This window comes from Engystomops pustulosus, chromosome 10 (genome assembly GCF_040894005.1).
Source record: "Engystomops pustulosus chromosome 10, aEngPut4.maternal, whole genome shotgun sequence".
Classification (NCBI taxonomy): domain Eukaryota; kingdom Metazoa; phylum Chordata; class Amphibia; order Anura; family Leptodactylidae; genus Engystomops; species Engystomops pustulosus.
Window position 1 is genome coordinate 19,106,977 of NC_092420.1, and position 19,459 is coordinate 19,126,435.

The window sequence follows — 19,459 nt, forward strand, 5'->3', positions numbered from 1 at the left end:
AGCGTACCCAGAATGATTACCAAGATTGAGATGTGGAGTAACTTTAAATTACTGGAATATCCCTTTAAATTAAGACTGTTAAACTCCTTTTAAGATGGACTAACAGCTCCCAAATCAACTAACATATAAAAATTGCATTCTATACCTACTTCACAGACATTTTCAATCTATTTCTATTCAAAATAGCTTATTTGTGCACCGAAGGGGAGGGGGTATGTAGGCCCCATTTAATTCTTTCCACCAGAGGTGAGCAGACCCAATGGTTGGGTTTGGGATCGGCGATTGGGACACCCCCAGGCCAAACATACCCATCGCTGATTGCTAGGATTTCCAGATTTGGCTGTTTGGCCAATATGTCTGGGGCAGGTGGCCAAACCAGAAGGCAGTACTCTACCATCGGGTCGGCTCATCTTTGCTTTCTACACTACCTTTCTATCGGGATGTCTATTATGATGTAAAGGGGCAATGCTGGACATTTTTACAGAGAATAAAGTGAGTATGCCAGCAGACACGGTCCGACCGTTGAACCAAAACGCTAATTTGCATTAAAAAAAAAATAGAATTTTTCTCCTCAATATGTGATATCTGGAAAACAGGACAGGCATTTCTGGAGAGCTTATAAAAGGTTTTACACCCTGCTATTTTTATTTGCGTTGCGATTTGGGCACTGCTAGACTCCCTTTAAGAGGAGTAATAGGACTTAAGGAGTAATATAAAATACCGAAAAATATTGTATTCTGCACTCATTAAACTTGTATATTTAATTGCAATAACCTCATGTAACCTCATGCATCCTACAGATGTACAGCCGCCAACAAGCACAGACAAATACAGGCTACACATAGGTCTGGTTCTCTATCTAACGTATCGAAGGCACATACAATTACAGGGGATCGCACCAGAGCTCTGCAGTTACAGAGCCCCTTCCCACCTTAGCAGAGAGGTCAGCAATCCAGGGCCTCAAACAGGGGAGTTTTCTGAGTTATCACACTATTCTGGGCTCAGAACCAAACCCATGCAGGGATCACACGTAGTAAACACACTATTATAACCGCTGGGGTACAGACTGGCCATACTCCGAAGCATGTTCTTCGGTAGGATCATTATAGCATTTGGCAATCTTGTTGGCATCCAGCATCTTATTTTCATGTCAATAAGAAAATGTGCTGTTGACAATGTTCATTTTGGGCTATGTAGGAGGTAAGCTACTCACATCCACCGGCAGAAGTTTTACTGCTACAAGGCAAAAATTCAAGCTAAAACATATTTTTGCAAGTGAAAAGTGTCGAGTAAACCACTCAGCTCAAGCACAGAATGTCGTGAGCTGACAGATTGTCATGGGAAAGGACATGAATTACATGTAGAATCTGTACCAAAATACAAAAGGTGAGATCTGCTGAAAAATCCATGCAGTATTCATGCCACAATATCCTCAACAAAAAGTTTTGCAGATTTTAAGCAGTAATGCTATAGATTTGTGCTAAAAAAATCTGCCAAATTTCACCCTTGTGGGAATGTACCTAAAAGGGTGCCCAGATGCAGCTATCAGGACCCAAATCAATTAGGTTCCAATAATTAAACTCAGAGTCGGATTGGGCCTACCAGATGCCATTTTTATAGGGGCCCACCCTCCATCAACTGCTAGGAATAAGACAATAGCAGCCTCTAAATTGGGTTGTCTTCTGCAGTACCTCTGAGGTCCAAAATTGGGTTAGAGTTGGAGCCCAGTGGGAGATCCTCTGGTACTAGGGTGGGCCAGTATGCCACCGGTTGAAGCCAAAACAGAGGTAGTGAGGGAGGAACCTCAGTTTGATGTGGAATCTCGTTGTGCATCCTAATCGGGTAAATCTACCCTTTAAGACATATGTAATGCAGCCTGCTTGAATCTGTACTTGTTCATCTTTCATAATAGCCTATGCATGATCGAGTCGTCCACATAAGGTATAGCCACACTTGATCATAGATAGATCCAGTCTTTCCATGCCCCATTATATCTACCAAGTTTAGGAGAGGTAGAACTGTAAATGTATAGGAAGTCTACTAGTCAACATTTAAAGGGGTTTAATGCCTAGCCAATCATAACACTAGTCTTATTACAAGCAAAACAAGTCCCTTAAGAGGCCAACAAAATAAAAACTATGGTGGCTCCACCATAGATACAATAAAGATGGTGGACACAAAGGACTTCACAAAACTCACCTGAAAGAAGACAGACATGGCCGCTATCAACCTCTTATCCATAATCGCTGCCCCAAAACTGTCAAAGTCATCAGGATTGTAAGAATAAATCTGCATCTGTAAAAGAAGAAAAAAAATGGTTTCATTTAGACGTTGAGGCGTCTTGATAGAAATTCGAAGGTCTTTTAAGCAAATGGTCGTGACTAGAGATGAGCGAGCACTAAAATGCTCGGGTGCTCGTTACTCGAGCCGAACATTTCCCGATGCTCGAGTGCTCGTTTCGAGTAACGAGCCCCATTGAAATCAATGGGAGACCCGAGCATTTTTCAGTAAAATTACAAACTGAACGAGCACAGTGAAAGAACACAGTGCAGAACAGATTGCAGATGTTCGGGAACATCTGCGATCTGTTCCGGAGACACGCGTGCAGAATGGTGTTCTCCGCAATAGTATTTGAAGAACAATATGTGTGAAGAACAACTTGCAGATGTTTGGAAACATCTGCAAGTTGTTTTTCACACATATTGTTCTTCAAATACTATTGCGGAGAACACCGTTCTGCACGCGTGTCTCCGGAACAGATCGCAGATGTTCCCGAACATCTGCAATCTGTTCTGCACTGTGTTCTTTCACCGTTTTCTTCAATTAAACAATTAAATTAAATGTTTTAATTGTATCTTTTTACTGTTCTTCACTTTTTTTTTTAATTAAATGCTCGTTATCGAGCAGGGCAAATACTCGTCCGAGCAACGAGTCGGTCCGAGTATGCTAATACTCGACCGAGCATCAAGCTCGGACGAGTATACTCGCTCATCACTAGTCGTGACTGAAGTGTTTGCCGGCTCACAATACATGTCAATCATATGATCACGTGACATCTTATAAGAAGGACTCTTCTCCCTCTGACATTAGCCATTCCTCAAAGCCCTTGACTCTGATAAAAATAAAACCCTCCAGCATTGTCATAGGGGCTTGAAATGTTGCTCAATGTGACAACCTTTCTGAGATACTGTTCTGATAACTTAGGTACCCTGGTAATGTTTAGGGCTTCAGGTGGATTAGGTGTATTGTTGTTACCGATCATTAGCTTTTTGGACTAGGGTCTGTGATGGTTTAAGAGAAACCAGTCTGGTGAGCATGTGCTATTTACTTTATTAGTTGATGGGGTTTTATCTGGGGCTATCCCTGGGGTCCAGTTTTAGATCTGTTATGATTACGGATGGGGGGGGGGGGTGTTCTTGTTTGGCAGGTCTGGCTTGGAGTCAGAAATTGTTTAAAGGGTATGGTCTGGAGGCCAAGTGTGGTGGGAAGATGTGATTCAAGGACTGTAATTGTAAAGGGAGTATAACATGGGATCAATTATGGTTAAGAGGTTAAAGGGGCGGGGTATTTACTCACAGAGTCTGGTTTCGGGTTTGTATTTGCCAAGTAAGCCTTGTATGGGCTATGTGATGGTTTAGGTGTCTGTAATTGTAGACTTCTGTGGGTGTTAATTGTTTTAAGAGCTTGGTCTGGGGTAACCTGGTCTTGTGTTATTTGGTGCAATTTAGAGCTCAAGAAGACATCATTCCTTAAAAATTAAGCAAGTATGCGCAACGCCTGCTCATAGCAACCAATCAGCTTGTAGTGTACATTTTCCAACGCTTATTGGATGGAAATGAGAGTCTGAGAGCTTAGAGAGCCAATTTCGAAGAGGTATACCTTTATGTATTCAAAGCCACTATCTACGCCATCCAATATCTACTACCTTGTTTGCCTTTACAACCACCCTGTGTGTATCACATTTAACATCACAAATGAACTGATCAACACACTATAAAAAAAAAGCAAATAAAATAAACCCGCACAAGGCACTTGAATCATAAGAACTGGCTAATGCATTTTGATTTATCGGTCTCAAACAGCGGAGAGTACAAATCCAACAGTTCAATATACAACTGCGCATAATTTGTCACAGTTTAAGGACATCATTTATTACCAAAAATGAGGTGTCTGACAGAGCGCATGGAGCAGCCAACTATTTACTCTGCAGAGGATGGGGGGGGGAGCAAAAAAGATATATTGTCTCATCTTCCAGATTCCATTTTACTTAATGCATCTGTAGTGGGGAAGTCTTTTATTTACAACTTTGTACGGAGTCATTCATTTCAATAACACCTTCCAGCCTCATCGTCATTAGATGATGGAAATGCCCTCTAAGACAAGGTCACATGACGACACTGTGGTTACTGGGGATGGAGATAAGTCGATAAGGAACCAAAGTTAATTGCTTCGTAATAGAAGAAATATCCTGCTGTAAATATAATCCGGTGTGCTCTACAGGTAGGTAGAAATCCACCACTTCACAGCTCTTCGTGAGGAATGAACACATGACTGTATGGTGGCATCCCATTATGAGAGCTATTGATGGAGATATGGACAATTTCTGTGATTAACACAACCGATTATTATTATAGTTAGTCTTCTCAAGTTTGTAAAAGTCACTTAATGGAACCCCCCCCCCCCCCCCCAAGGATTCAGGGTCAAAATGCCATTGCATCATTTGTAACCAAAAGTTTTTTTTAGAATCAGAGAGGCTCCATATTCTGGATTCATACAGTTCCTATGCTATCCATATACCCAAATAAGACAATGGATTGAGTGTCTTAAGTAGCTAAGCCCTTAAAGGGGATTGCCAAGCAATTTTTTAACGGCCTTTCACGAGGATAGATCGATAATTTGCCCATCACCGATCCACTAGTTGGAATCTCTGGCCAAGTCTGATGACACCATCCACTGTCTACTTCAAGGGAGCTGAGAGAATGTTGTACGGCTGAAGAAATGTTGTATGGCTACTGAACAATGGTCCCTGGTACTATGCCAGTGCCAGTCAGATGCCAGTTGTCTCCCCTATCCGATCATATAGCCCATGTAGAGATATGGCCAACAAAATTATGGCCTAGAAATGCCTTCAAAAGATTAGGATCATATGGAATAAAACTTTAAGTATGGCATAAGGTCGCTTAGACCAGTGATAGGCTTTTGTCACATAGATTAAGAAAAAGAGGGACAACGCCTTTACATTGAGCTTCTACGCCTTGGAAGGGGAATCAGCACTGTTAATCATCGATCAAAAAAAGATAGCCGTCCCTGTATGAGATGAGATTTTTTTCCCCACAAAAATACATCTATCGAAGCATTATTCCAGAGCCTCCAAACAGGTCCTATTGGTAAACAGCCCACATGTAGCATTGTCACCTTCATTTAGACCTCAAGAAACAGAGAATATGAGAACATTATAGAGGTCGAGGCTTGTTTAACAGAGTATTATTACCCTGTTCTGTATCTATTATTGTATGAAAATAGCCGACTGACCGCTAAGGCTTAGAATATAGAAGCTCAGAAATTGCTTTGTTCTGGGGCTAACAGCCATATGATTTACCATGAAATGAAGTCTGGAAAATCATTTTGGATAAATGGAAGTATAAATTTAATAGAATTTCCAAGACAACACGGATTGCTACACTCCAACATAAACAGCGGACTCTAAATCATTCCAAACAAACAGCCCGGCTCTGCGCTATAATAAACCGCTTGGTGATTATTTCACTCACTCCCGAGTCCATTATTCCCCATTTATTAGTCTTCTATTTAGAGATGGTAAGTCATTTGGAGACCAGGAATAGAGTATTAAATATATAGTGAGAGGCTGCATTACAACTGTACATTCTCATAAGTATAAAAGCCTTGTATATTTGATTAGGTGGTGAACAGCCTTCAAAGAAATATCCATATATATGAGCACCTAAAAGGCTGTGTTCATATTATACATCTGCTATATGTTTCTGTAGTGTTCCACTGACCTCATGTATGGCAAAATAGTCTATTTTTGGCATAAGTTCAGCAATAATGTGCAACTTTTACAGAATTGAATGTAGTGGTAAATACATTTATAGAGAACTTTGTCCTAAAATTAATTTTTACACATTAAAATAACTGTATTTGTCTTCTCATCACTGGTTCTCATTGGTTCTTAATTGTTCCCATAATGGGAGGAGGAAAGGGTCGAGACCCGAAGCGCGGGAAAGGAAAGGGTCGGGACCCGAAGCGCGGGAAAGGAAAGGGTCGGGACCCGAAGCGCGGGAAAGGAAAGGGTCGGGACCCGAAGCGCGGGAAAGGAAAGGGTCGGGACCCGAAGCGCGGGAAAGGAAAGGGTCGGGACCCGAAGCGCGGGAAAGGAAAGGGTCGGGACCCGAAGCGCGGGAAAGGAAAGGGTCGGGACCCGAAGCGCGGGAAAGGAAAGGGTCGGGACCCGAAGCGCGGGAAAGGAAAGGGTCGGGACCCGAAGCGCGGGAAAGGAAAGGGTCGGGACCCGAAGCGCGGGAAAGGAAAGGGTCGGGACCCGAAGCGCGGGAAAGGAAAGGGTCGGGACCCGAAGCGCGGGAAAGGAAAGGGTCGGGACCCGAAGCGCGGGAAAGGAAAGGGTCGGGACCCGAAGCGCGGGAAAGGAAAGGGTCGGGACCAGAAGCGCGGGAAAGGAAAGGGTCGGAGCTGTAGCTTAGGAAAGGAAAAGAGGAGATGAAATGAAAGAAAACAGCTGTCTTAGTTATGTTCCACCCTTCTGTCCAAACTGAAAAGCTATTCACATACCACAAACTTTGAGCAGCCTGAGTACTGTCAGGAGAATCTTTTATTTGCCATAAACTGGTGCCCATTACTATACAAGTATGTTCATCTCCCAATTTTCATTATTTGCTTTGTGGATTAAATTTATCAGATCCCAAATACAAATACAAATGTGCAAACACCACCTCAATGACTGTAAAATTCCAGTAAAGCGTTTGTACAGGTATAAATATAGCGAGATATGGCTGCCTTGTCAAATGTTAAATGTATAAAAAGATAAACTATATAAATACAAGAAGGTAAAAAGACATGGCTGCCTTGTCAAATTATACAGCAGCTATTCAAATAAATGACCATCTGCCTGAATGCATCCGGTCTGCAAGATTGGCAGATGTTCCCACACTGACCATACTGTATGCCTTATTATATCGAGAGAGCGTGTCATCTTCAGGCAACCCCTTTAAGTTTGCCCAATATTTGAATGATCTAAGAATACCCAAATTTCACACGTCAGGGCATTATAAAGTAATGCATCTTTGTGCTACATTTTGATTTAATCAGAGACCAATCTTCTGCAATCAGATATGGAAAGAAAATAAGAACAAAGTATTCAAGGCTGCCAGCGAAAAAATAAATCATGCAAAAACATCGGTTCCCATTACTGTACATCAATTCTACAGTCATTTATTGCAATTAATTCTGAGGTTGTCAAGACTAAAAAAATTCACATATCGAGAATCGGAAAGACGAGCAAGCAAAGAGGACAGGTCTGACTTGTAGGAACGTACGTGGAAGCCAGGAGACCTGAGAAAATGTAATTCCATGCACCTTTCACAGCCTTGAATTAAACATGGAGCAGATCTCCTCTCTCCATAAAACCACAGGTGTGAACCAGATGTCATGCTTGTCTTCTCTCGAGATTACAGCTCACAAAACTTTTGCCTTCAGAATATTAACGAAGCTCGGAATCAAGAAGACCGAGATGCATTAAAAAACAAACAGGTTTAGCATAGCAGCTTATCTGACAAGCCATTGATTTCCTTTGCTGCAAGATTGCATTTATAAAGATGATTATATTTCGCATTAAGGAAGTCTCTGCTCTGAGTACCGATCGCTGAAGCTACAAAAACAGCTTTAAAAATTATCTCAATGTGCTGCAACAAACTTTTTCTTAAATTTTTATTTCATTTTTTTGCTTTTTGGTGTAAAATTTTAAGTGGTTGTACCAAGTTTAGTTTTTATCTCTTATCCATAGGATAGGGGATAACAATCTAATCAGTGGGGGTCTAAATTCCAGGTCCCCCACAGATCACAATGGTGCCCCATTGACACCGATTGTTGGAGCAGAAGGTCAACCATGTGTCCTGCCACTTATATCAATACTATAGGAGTGTCGGAAAATGCAGATCACAGTCATAGACAATGAGTAGGTGTGGATTTGCAATTTCCACCGCTCCCATAGTATTGAATGGAAGGTTGTATGGTCAACTTTATTCAATTATTGAGAATTGGACCCAATTTTTGTAATTTTTGGGGGTCCCCATGAGTCGGACCCCCACCGATCAGCTTGTTATCAAGTATAATGTTAGTAGGGGATTACAATCAACCTTTGTACAACCCCTGTAATATGGTTTGCTGGTCTTAAAAGATTGATTACCCATCTTTAATATCAGATTAGTGGTTGGTTCACTTAGTGCATCCCAAAGCCACTGCAATTTAGTTGCCATTCAACACAACCCACTTAAGTGAATAGAAATACCAGACATGGTATAGGTGTGGTTTGGTTTCGGGAAGAAAAAGGAATAACTGTAAAATTTGGTGAAAATATATTGTACCAGTTTTACTGGCCTAAATTTCCAGTAAATCCTTCCCGATTTTTGATTTTGGTTGACCCATCCCCCATCAGTTTTGCATAGCACATAAGACATTGGTAAATGACAGATTGATCTCTGATGCATTTGCAGTAGCAAGTATAATGTAGAACTTTCGAAGACTGAAGTGCAAACCAACGGAAGACGTGTAGATTAGCACTTAATGAAAGGTGAAGAAGTCCTTGGGCTTAGAGAAGACAAGAAACATCCTTTCAACATCTGAGAAAATCCGTGATGGATGACATAGTCAGAGAGACAACTAATCAACAAATGCTCATTACCTGTAGCTGTTCAACACATCAAAAAAAGAGAAGAGCTGCACTATACATGGTTACACATTTTAAATAAAACATTAAAATAATAAGTAAAAACTCTATAGAACAGATGTAGCCTTAAGGACATAGGCTATTTCAAAACATCCACCATCTCTTTCCTTTTAAGTCAGGGGTGGTATTAAAAACAAAAAACAAAGTGTACTTGCCCTGCTCTTGCTCATGAATCCTGTGTAGCGGTCGGACTTCTAGTTTTTGCCACCTGTGTTTGGCTGGAAGTGGCAAAGCCTCTTGGGATACTTGTTAGGACAATCCCAGGTCTCCTGGGACCATAGAACCCAGATAGATACCACTAAATTCAGAATTGATGTCCTATGCTGGAGGAGGCCATGGATTGGCCAAATTATGACCCATGAATCCCCGGTACTTACTCCCGAAGACGGGAAGAAGAACGCATTAAGCAGATGTTTTTGGCCACCTCCTCCTCAGTGCCCATGAATTCAAGGAAAACCTGTTAAATATATGTAACCTCATAAATTCTGCCAGTCTCAGAATTTTTACTTTTTAGCTCCAAAAGTTTGTGTTTACTTTAAACTCCCGATATGTTTTTTAGGTTCCAAGGTATTCCCAGGCCTACTGCTCCTGCCCAAAAACACCAAGCTGACAGTAGCTAGCCTAATTAGCATTGAAGACAAAATTGGCAGCAATGAATGATCAAAAACGGTTGGAACTATAAAAAAAATCCAACCTCAGCGGAATAAGTGGAGCAGCAGCAAAGATGTTGGAGTTGGTGGATGTGGCAAAGGGTCTTCAAATTCAACATAAAGGGGTAGTTCGGAAAAGCACCTTATAGTATAGCCACTGGAACCCCAAGTAGTTGCATGAACTGGGGTTCTTGGAGCCTTCTGTGCCAATAGTAGCCTAGCTGTACTCCCATTACTTTTGTGGGGCCAACAGAGCTCTGTATTCTGCTGCCTTCTTAGCTTCTCTAGATAGGATAAGTGGTTGTAGAAAGATTTTCTAAACCCTCATATTCCAGAAATGTTCAGCTCCACCTCCCCCCTCCATGATTATCAACCTAGAGTTATCATCCATTACATGAAGATATAAAATTATACAGCATTGGATGGGATTTTTTTTTTTCAGGGAAATCATCTGTGCATTGGGATGTAAATACAGGGTGAATGGAAGCGCCAAAAGACTGTTAATGCTTTTCATTTCTAATCAGATCTATGACTAAAGTCTTTAGCTCTCAATGAGTCCTGTTCGGGAGCTCGACTCCCCTGACAGCCCAGATTAATTCATTTTTAATAAACAGAGCGTATGGGTCCATAGCTGGAAATCGGTGGAAAATTACGATTTCACATGGGTAGGTGCCAGTTGCGGATGGTAACACGACAGCTTGCAGTGGCGAGTGCCGGGCTTTTTAGAACTGAATTGATTTGTTTGGCTTTCCAGTCAAGGCGAGTCTAGGCTATATGTCAACTCTCTGAAATAATTGATTTTATGTATATGGGCTTATAGAACATTAGCATATCACCAGTCTCCTATCTAAACGCAACACTGTAATCCAAGATAATCCAAAGTGGTAACTAGATCTCAATTACTTTACCTAGCAGCCCATTTTTTTTATATAAATATGCATGCACAAACTGCAAAGGACTAGAGAGTCAGACGCATGATGTAGACCATTGTAGACTACGAAGGTCTATTGGCATATATATTTGTTTCATTGCAGGAAAATAAACAATGATTCATGTGTTTTGTTGATTTAAAGGGGTTCTTCCTTTGGTTTGCAAACATCCTGAAGTATCTTAGTGCTAATTTGTAATCAATCAGTCTCATTTCCTCTATAGCACCTCCTCGGGGGAAAAAAAGGATTACACTGACCGTAAATTATTGGCATATTGTAATAGAAACCATACTTACAGCATACCTCCCAACTAAAGATCCCACCCACTTTTCTAAACAACCCACTTTGTCCCACCTGCAAGCATAGTATAATTTTGACCTATCCTGCTTCCTCCTTCATATTGTGGCCCCCAGTCCTCCACTCCCCTTATACTGTGGCCTACCTCTTAATATTGAGGAATGATGGCAAGGTACAGTAACTTAAGTTTTTTCCTTTAAACAAATAGGATGTAGCAGGAGCTGGTCCCACCTCCTGGTCTCACCTATGCTCCTCTAGTGTGTAGAGACTAGAAAGTGGGACATTGCAGGACAGTATAGGACATTTTCCCTATCGCACGGGACGTCTTAACCGTGCCCAAAAATCCTATTACGGTATTTTAAAATGATTATTTTTGCAAAATAGAGACATTTAAAGGGGTTTTCAGTTAGAATATTAGTATGTTTTTGTTTTGTTTTTTTAAATGCTGAAGAGCATCTTTGGAATGTATTAAAAATTTGTAAAACACACCAAAAAAAAAAAAAAAAAAAGTAGTGACTACCATGCATACAAGTTCTTTGGTCAAATTTCATCCAGCATTCTCTCTCATTTCCCTAAGTAAATCTCTGACCATTGAATTTTAATTAAAGTTGTAGTGATTTTAATACCCGAATGTTAAAGGCAGTGAAGGCAAACACTTGCTAATAACCCAATTATAGGCCCCTAAAGAGAATCTGATCAATTACTGCTCACTGTAACCAAGTATGACCCCTGCCCCTATTTATATGAACAAAGCAGCTAAGATTTCCTTAAACAATCCAAAATTAAAAGAGACATTAATTTTAATTGTAAGTAAGTGAAACCCATTTACAGGCGCCTTGCGTTCCAACTCTACGCTACGTATTCAAAATCCCTTATGGCTGCTATACAGCCTTGTAAAATGGAATTTACTGCAACAAAGGTGCCGGCAGGAGTCCCATCGCCAGTTTAAATAATTTCTTTGTGAACAATCTCATTTCATTATTTCTGAATTAACCTACTTCACATGTTCTCCCGAGTACTTTGGCAGTTAAGGGTGAAAAAAAAAAAAAATGTGTCCAGTACTTTATTGATTGGTGTGATGGATGAGAAAATTAAGTATTTTATAGGATATGAGAACCCTAGGACGGCTGGAGGCTGTTTGATTTAGAACAGTTCAGAAATTGATTAGGTCTTCGTAACCGAGAGATTAGTTCGGTTGAAAGATTTCAACTCCTCTTAGAAGCCATCAGGACGTCTCTGTATCTCGGCACTCAGAAAACTTTCTACCACTCGGCTGAAATACTTGAGGCGGCTCAAGTGTTGTAATATTTTTATTTTATTCTTTTTTATGTTAAAAGTAAGAGAACATAACTATCTTGTTAAGAACATCTCGATATTGTGCTAATCTCGAGAAGAATGTGGCGATCATCAAGTTGATTTCATTTTTAAAGGAGATATATCTTAAAATTAAAACAAACCAAGATGATGATGCCTGATGGTTAGATAAACACATATATAAAATAACAGTTTTATACTTTAAAGTGAGAAAATTCAGAGGAAACTAGAAGAAAAGTTGTTGACTATGACCACGTAAAAGAAGATTTTTTAATAGTGTTGCTTACTAAAAAATTGTGGGCTTAATTGGCTTAGAGAGGTTTCTCAAGCCTACTCTCGATAAAAGAGATCCTCAATCTTTGAAGGTCAAATTTGGTGACACCAATTGAAGCAAGAAACACAACATTGAAAAGTTATCTCCAAAACGGCCACCGATTTTTACAACACTGTGGAGAAATATATTTGGAAGAACTGAACCACTATCTCATGTTAAAGGTGGTCTTCTGACACCACCACAAATGAAGAGCTAATAATGATGGATCTCAACAAACCTAATCTCCGTAAACTTAAAGGAAACCTACCACTTGAAGTGGCAGGTTTCAGAAGAAAACACCGAGCACCAGCTCAGGCTGAGCTGGTGCAGGTGCTTATTCTTGTTAGTGTTTTAAACCGCGGTATCGCGGTTTAAAACTGTATAGCCGGCGCAGGCAGGTACGCGCTCGGCGCTTACCGTGCGTGCGGCTACATAGGAAGTGAAGGAGAGCCGTGCGCATGGTAAGCGCCAAGCGCGTACCTCCCTGCGCCGGCTTTACAGTTTAAAAAGTGTTTTAAACCGCGATACCGCGGTTTAAAACACTAACAAAAATAAGCACCGGCACCAGCTCAGCCTGAGCTGGTGCTCTGTGTTTTCTTCTGAAACCTGCCACTACAAGTGGTAGGATTCCTTTAAGAGAAATGAGAGAAGCTAGCAACAGATTACCCTTCACCCCATAGTACACATCTAAAAAGGAGGGATCTGGTTAACTCTACAAGTTAAAACATTGCTATTTTTGTACACAATGTACTGGCACAGTAAAAAGTTAAACTCTGCTGTCATCCTAAGCTCAAACTTGAATTGCTTGCTGGGATAGGACCACCCACCAATGCCAAATAATGAATCAAACCACTCCATGTGACTGGAGTTATTCCTTGCCTACTTCACAAAGGTCAATATATTTTAGTCTTTATGGGATCAGTCCCCATTTTTGCCTTTACAAAACTGAGAAGAACATGTATAGTAAAGTGGAAGGACATGCAAAGTGTGCAGTTGCCAAAGTTTTTATGTGTCTATGGTGCCACTGAAGTTTGATTTCTGCATGGGTCTATCCAACATTGTTCTCTTTGAAGGGTGAATGCTGTACAAGATCTTCACAGACATTTCATATACTATACAATACTAGCAAGAACAAGCCAAAAAGTAATGCTCCTCCTCCCCTTGTCTTCTATACGAAAGAGGACAAGTGTCAAAGAAAATAGTGGGGAGAACCAGAAGAAGAAGGAAGACTTTATATTTTGACTTCCAATGATCACCGTTTAGACTCTCCTCCAAGACACAGCACATCACAGAAGATCAACGATTTTCTAAATTATTTACATTACAGATTTTTGTTTCTGAAACAAGTGTGACCCAATGGGATTTAGAATTCTTATCTGTGTCCAGCTAACATTTGTTTTTCTTCCAGCTCGCTAATAAGTACAAATTTGATCGAACAGAGTAACTAATAGGAAAACATGTTCTAAGCCAGAGGATAGAACTTTTACCGTAAACATGTTTTGAAACGATGCTGCTTCACTTGAGGTTTCTCAAAAAATTTTTTACATTTTTTTTAATTTTTATTTTAAGAAGCCCCTTTAATGCCAAGAAGCTATTAACATGCACTCTAAGCACCTGCAATGTGACAATTCTGGAGTCAGAAGTACCAGTGAATAAAGGTAGATTGTAATGAATAAAACATACTTGGAATTTAATAAGGAAACGGATCTAGTAAAATATGCTAAATATTTCGTTTCAAAAGGTCTCGCTGCTTTTATTTCTATTAGTGAAGCCGAGTTTCTGTTTCAAAAGAAATCAGAGTTGGGAACTTTAATCAGGGGTTTAACCATTTCACTGCTGACGTGCGAGATGTTATTATAGTTTCTACAATGGGGATGTAAGATAATAAGCGTATAGATACACACACCTTCGTTAGCGTTCCAATTACAGCTTTTTCTCTTGATCTCACCAGTACCTCCATATACATGCATAGGAAAGGCGAACAGGGAGAGACCAAAAAGCGCTCAAAGAGTAGTAGTTTGTACAACAATGGACAAATTCAGATGGGGGAGGAAAGAATGAGGCTCACCAGATAGAGTTGTGCAAGTTCCAGGCACAACACTAGTGGAAGGCTTGAACTGAGTACCAATCAGGTGCTGCCGGTTGACGGGAACATCAGAGCGCAGTAGCCACACCGGTCTGGATCAGATGCATGGGATGGTGGGGTGATTGTCACGATGGCGCACAATGGTAGTCAAAAGTGATTTGGAGAGTACTTCACAACAAAACTGTTTATTGGTGTCTCGGTAACACAACGCATTTTGGAATCAGCGGGGATTCCTTTTTCAAGTGATGAGAGACTAGAAGCTCAGGTCTTAAGTGTCTTCCCAGAGCTGTCACAAATTCCATACACTGACAGCCAGCTGGTCTACCAGAATTTACAAATTCTGCCATTTTTTTAAAGTGGTTTAACAGAAGACCCAAAGCTGTGTCCCTGGTTTAACCCCAAGCATCAGACCACATTTTTGCATCCTTCCCCTGATTGCCAGTGTACCCCAGACAATGCCTTGTAGGAACACTAAAAACTGCTAAGGGTACACATGACAACAAGTTTGCTGACTGTTTCCAATGACGGAATAATGGTCTGTTTAGCTTCTCAATAGATTTGACTTTTGGCTGTAAATAATATTTGGGGGTTGTCCAATTAAGAAAAGTAATTGAAACAAAACAACAAGGTGGTTGTACCGAAGGAAAAAAACTTCCAAGAATATTCTAATGGTTCCTTTAAAAAAAAAAAACATCCACCACCAGGTCGAAGGATTGTAAACCAAGTGCACTAACATGCTGCTTTGTGCCCCCTCTGTCAGGTGCAGCTATTCATTTAAATTCTAAGGAGGTTGTTTTTACAAAAAAGGTTGTACAAATTATGCAAATTAGTTTGAGGGGCTCTGGGCTCCATAGATGTCAAAGAAGTCTGGAGCTCCTGAGGCTCATTTGCATAGTTTTTAAAACTTTTTTTTTCAGAAAAACGCAGCATAAAAAGCTACAAGAAAAGCGGAGGGGGCACAAACCAGCATGTGAGTGTGCTTGGTTTACAATCCTTCATCCTGGTGGTATATGTCCTTTAATTGGGGTGGGGTGGCATATACACACAATATTTTATTTGCTGGCAATAAGCCAACCTTTTTATCCCTTAAAGCGCAGCATAAGAAACACAGAAGCATTTTTTTTCTCCTTCTCGCCATTAGAAAATAAGAATCTACAATGTGACCTGTTCCTTTCAGCAAAGTCACTAGGTAGAAAGAAAAAAAATGAAGAGAACATGTGAGATGAAGTCACATCACGCTGCTGTAACTTTAGCCATTAACGAAAATCATTAATATAACAATTCATTGCATTTTAATTATAGACTAAATATATCATTATAGATCATTCTTTGCTGTTGTATTAACCTTCATGTTAACCTAAAGATGAATATTACAGAAGGTCTTGGAAACCTGTAGAAATAATCAGCAGTAGATAGATTACATGGCTACCTGGTCGTTAAATATTCGGGTCAAAGTGAAACTCCTGGCAAATAACCATCAAGGTATAATACAGATACTGCGGTCACTTGGCATACCAGCATATGCCCCTCCTCTAAAATTAATGTATTAAAGATTCTCTGTAGATTAGAATATCTTTCACACCCAGGATAAAACTACTAGTGCATGGTGCTGGCCTGGGCTGTACCCCTCCTTCTCTGACATCACTTCCTGCTCTAAAGCTATAGGTGGAGCATGAAGCACAACAACTTCCTGTTCTGTTCAACCCTTCCTTTCACTCATCATATAATAAACACAATACTAATAGAGTACCCTACTCCACTGTACACAATTTTCCCCTGCATTTGGGTATCTTTGTTGGCTCAATGTTTAGCGCTAGTGATCTGGGATCAAGTTTCACAAACAAATAGTTGAAGCCTGTATTTTTTTTAAAAAAGGTTCTCTGGTTGAACGCGGATTCTGCTTCACAGTCTTCTGACATCATGTACATTGGCTACTTAGTGTGTATCCAGATCAACCTAAATCCAGTAAACATGGCTGGGATGCAATACCAATAACCCCCACTATACAATGCCTTTCTTTAAACTGTTTAAACAGCAGGAGTCCCTGGTGTAAGGCTCGGTTGATCAGATATCGACCCCATATCCCAAGTATAGGCAATTAGTCTTGAGGTAAGCCTTTAAATCAGACATCACCAGACTCCCCCGGCTTCAATCGGTAAACCTACAAACAAAAACATCCTTTAACTGAAGTTTACATATCTCACCTTCATTGTTGCCCACAGGACATTAAACCCAATAATCCATTGTGAAATGCAGGCTTACATTCCCATCTCAGACTTCCCTGCCTATGTGTTAGTCTTCACTGTAGTTCTTAAATTGTATTCCTGTGGAAGTGTAAGACTGGGATAAACAGAGATGTAAAGAGAGGGTGCTTGTAACTGGGCAACAATGTATATGGGGAAAGCATATGATAGGTTGGGGAGTTGGGACTCCAAAAATAGCTCTATAAGTATTTGTAAAGAGTAATCGGTCACTCGAAACTAACTTGTCCCCCAAGTCACCGCAAAAAGTGAATGGCACAGAACAGAAATTCATCTCACCCACTAAGTTGTGCCCCTCTCGGGTGCCAGTGTGTTTGTTCCGTTCCAGTTACATTTATTGTTCATTGAGAAGGCGCACAATAAAACCCTACACAAGCGCCGAGGAGAGGAAAGTCATTATACGGACTCTCTTCTACCAAGGTGAAAAAGTCAGTGTTCCGGAGAGATCAGCAGCACAAACTTCTTTTCTACGCTCTGAATACCAGCCATGCGTTTGCCCGGCAACAATACTTTATGGCTCTTAACATGCACAATTAAATCTCCTTGACAATAGCAGCGAGTCGGGGGATGGTTGTGCGTTGCTCAACGTTGGCGCTTTGTTTTTTTGAATGGCAGATCGGAAACAAATATCTATTACCACCGCCACTCGTGCGCATAACTCCGTCCAATTTTCGAGCAATTCAGCTATCGTCTTACTCGTGTCCATGATGCAGTTTGTCAATTCTGCGGAACTACCCGGGATGATTATTGGTTTACAGACGTCGCTTAAGGACTTTATTTTCCCGAAGTGGACGAACAAATAGTAATTAGCGGAGATACAGTCAACACATGTACCAATTGTAGCGCATTCACAAAGAGTGCTGACTCTACACATACCATGCCTGTAAATGGGTAGGGGATGGACAGTCACTACAGAAAATACAGGTAGTATTTTCTTCTTACAAGAACACATACTCTATCAAGCAATGCAGAGATACTAATTTTTTTTTAAATATTGAAATTAAAGCCTACAAGTGCACTGGAGGTGGGTTCGACTTCCCCCAATTGTTCTACAAATAACCATAAGTACTCTACACCCAATGCCACCTCCATAGCAGCCTATGCCTTTAGCATGGCAGTCTGTACTGTCCATAGACAAACCTGGTCCGCCCCCAGTGCACCTACACTGTGATTTGCATATCAATAGAAGTTGATTACACCATTCCATTGGTTTCTGGTATTAAATGTATCTTTCTGCCTCTAAATGACACTATGATTGCCAGACATGTTGAACCAGTAAGCCTACTTTACACTAAAGCATCACATTTTTTGATCTGGATAGCCAGAACCCGCAATAACAGTTTCTTGATCTTGATAGATTATCAAAAAAATAAAAAAATCATTCGGCACAATTTTAGACTGTTGGGTGTATCAGAACGTGTACCGTTCCGGTGAACACAACTTTATAGATCTCCGATCAGCAGGGGACATCCAACAAATACAAAGTGGTGCAGGTTCAATAAAGAGCAGATGTAAAAAATACAAAAAATACTCAACTTTTCACATTCACATATAATAACTGTGTGGCGTTAACAGTGATGGGCGATTACTGGGAGGTTTGGCTGTCAGAGCAATCACTGTCAGATTTTCAAGGTCATCTAATGGCATTTCCTTTAAGTGGAGCAGACATGGAGCGCTGAGCGATTTCTCTGAACTGGTGACCAAATCTCAGCAGTAGAAAACGCACAAATAATCTTATAAGAAAATACAAAAAGCTATTAGTGACTCGACTGATGGCGCATTGAAATGTTGACTTTTACAACAATGTCTCCGTGATATTCCACAATTCCACTTATCAATGACATTTTGTTCAAGTCCGACTGTGTGTTCTTTTTTTTAAGCAATGTTCTGCAGAAACCAAAATCAATTTATCCGTGGGGTCTTGGATTTTAAGACCTTGATGCATTATGTATCCAACAATTGCATAAACGCAAAGAAGGGTCAAAAAACAGAGAACATGTGAAGGACCATATTATAAAAGTACATGATAAAAGTTATTGACTTAAAAATAAACACCGACTTTAGGGCTCATTCACAAAGGCGCTTCGGAGTAGTGAAGGACAGTTTTCATCCAATTCCATATTATGTTTGTTTTTTTAACTTCTGTTTGTCATTTTATGGGGAAAACAAAAGTTTGAAAAAAACTAAAAAAATTATGGACATGTTACTTTTATTGGAAATGAGCCTTAAATTTGTTTAAGGGGATTCCTAAAAGTATAACATATACGTCAAAGCACGATCTTAATGAGTGAGAAAAAATTGGGAGCAAACAGTGGGACAGTATGGGACTATAAGAATATGAAGAATGTAGTGTTGATCCATCAAAGACCATTCCAAAAAAATGGCCATGTGTAGATGTGTCCATCCGTTCTTTTGCTTGGTTAAAAAGTGTCCTCCAGGAATTCTGGAAAATCCCATAGCGCTGGGGCAGCTATAAGGAAAAAATAATGGGGCTCATTTACTTATCCGGTCGTGTCGCGATCCCACGGCACATTGTCTGACGTGGATTCGGGTTCTGCCGGGATTCACTAAGGTCGTGCAGTAGGTGTCGCTGCTGCGCAGAGGTCCGCCGGAGTTCACCTGCTTCTTC

At 40.5% G+C, this 19,459-nt stretch overlaps 1 protein-coding gene across 3 annotated transcripts in view; it reads right to left on the reverse strand.

Moving 5' to 3' along the window:
• Window positions 1-19,459, reverse strand: part of PTPRG (protein tyrosine phosphatase receptor type G) — a 360,490-nt gene that overhangs the window by 153,421 nt on the left and 187,610 nt on the right. For all 3 annotated transcript variants that reach the window (XR_011850197.1, XM_072127175.1, XM_072127176.1), the window contains exon 5: window positions 2,200-2,295. Coding sequence is in view for 2 of the 3 variants with exons in the window: in XM_072127175.1 (XP_071983276.1) it covers window positions 2,200-2,295 (96 nt within the window). In the remaining variant the exon portion in view is untranslated. The remainder of the gene's footprint in view (window positions 1-2,199; window positions 2,296-19,459) is intronic.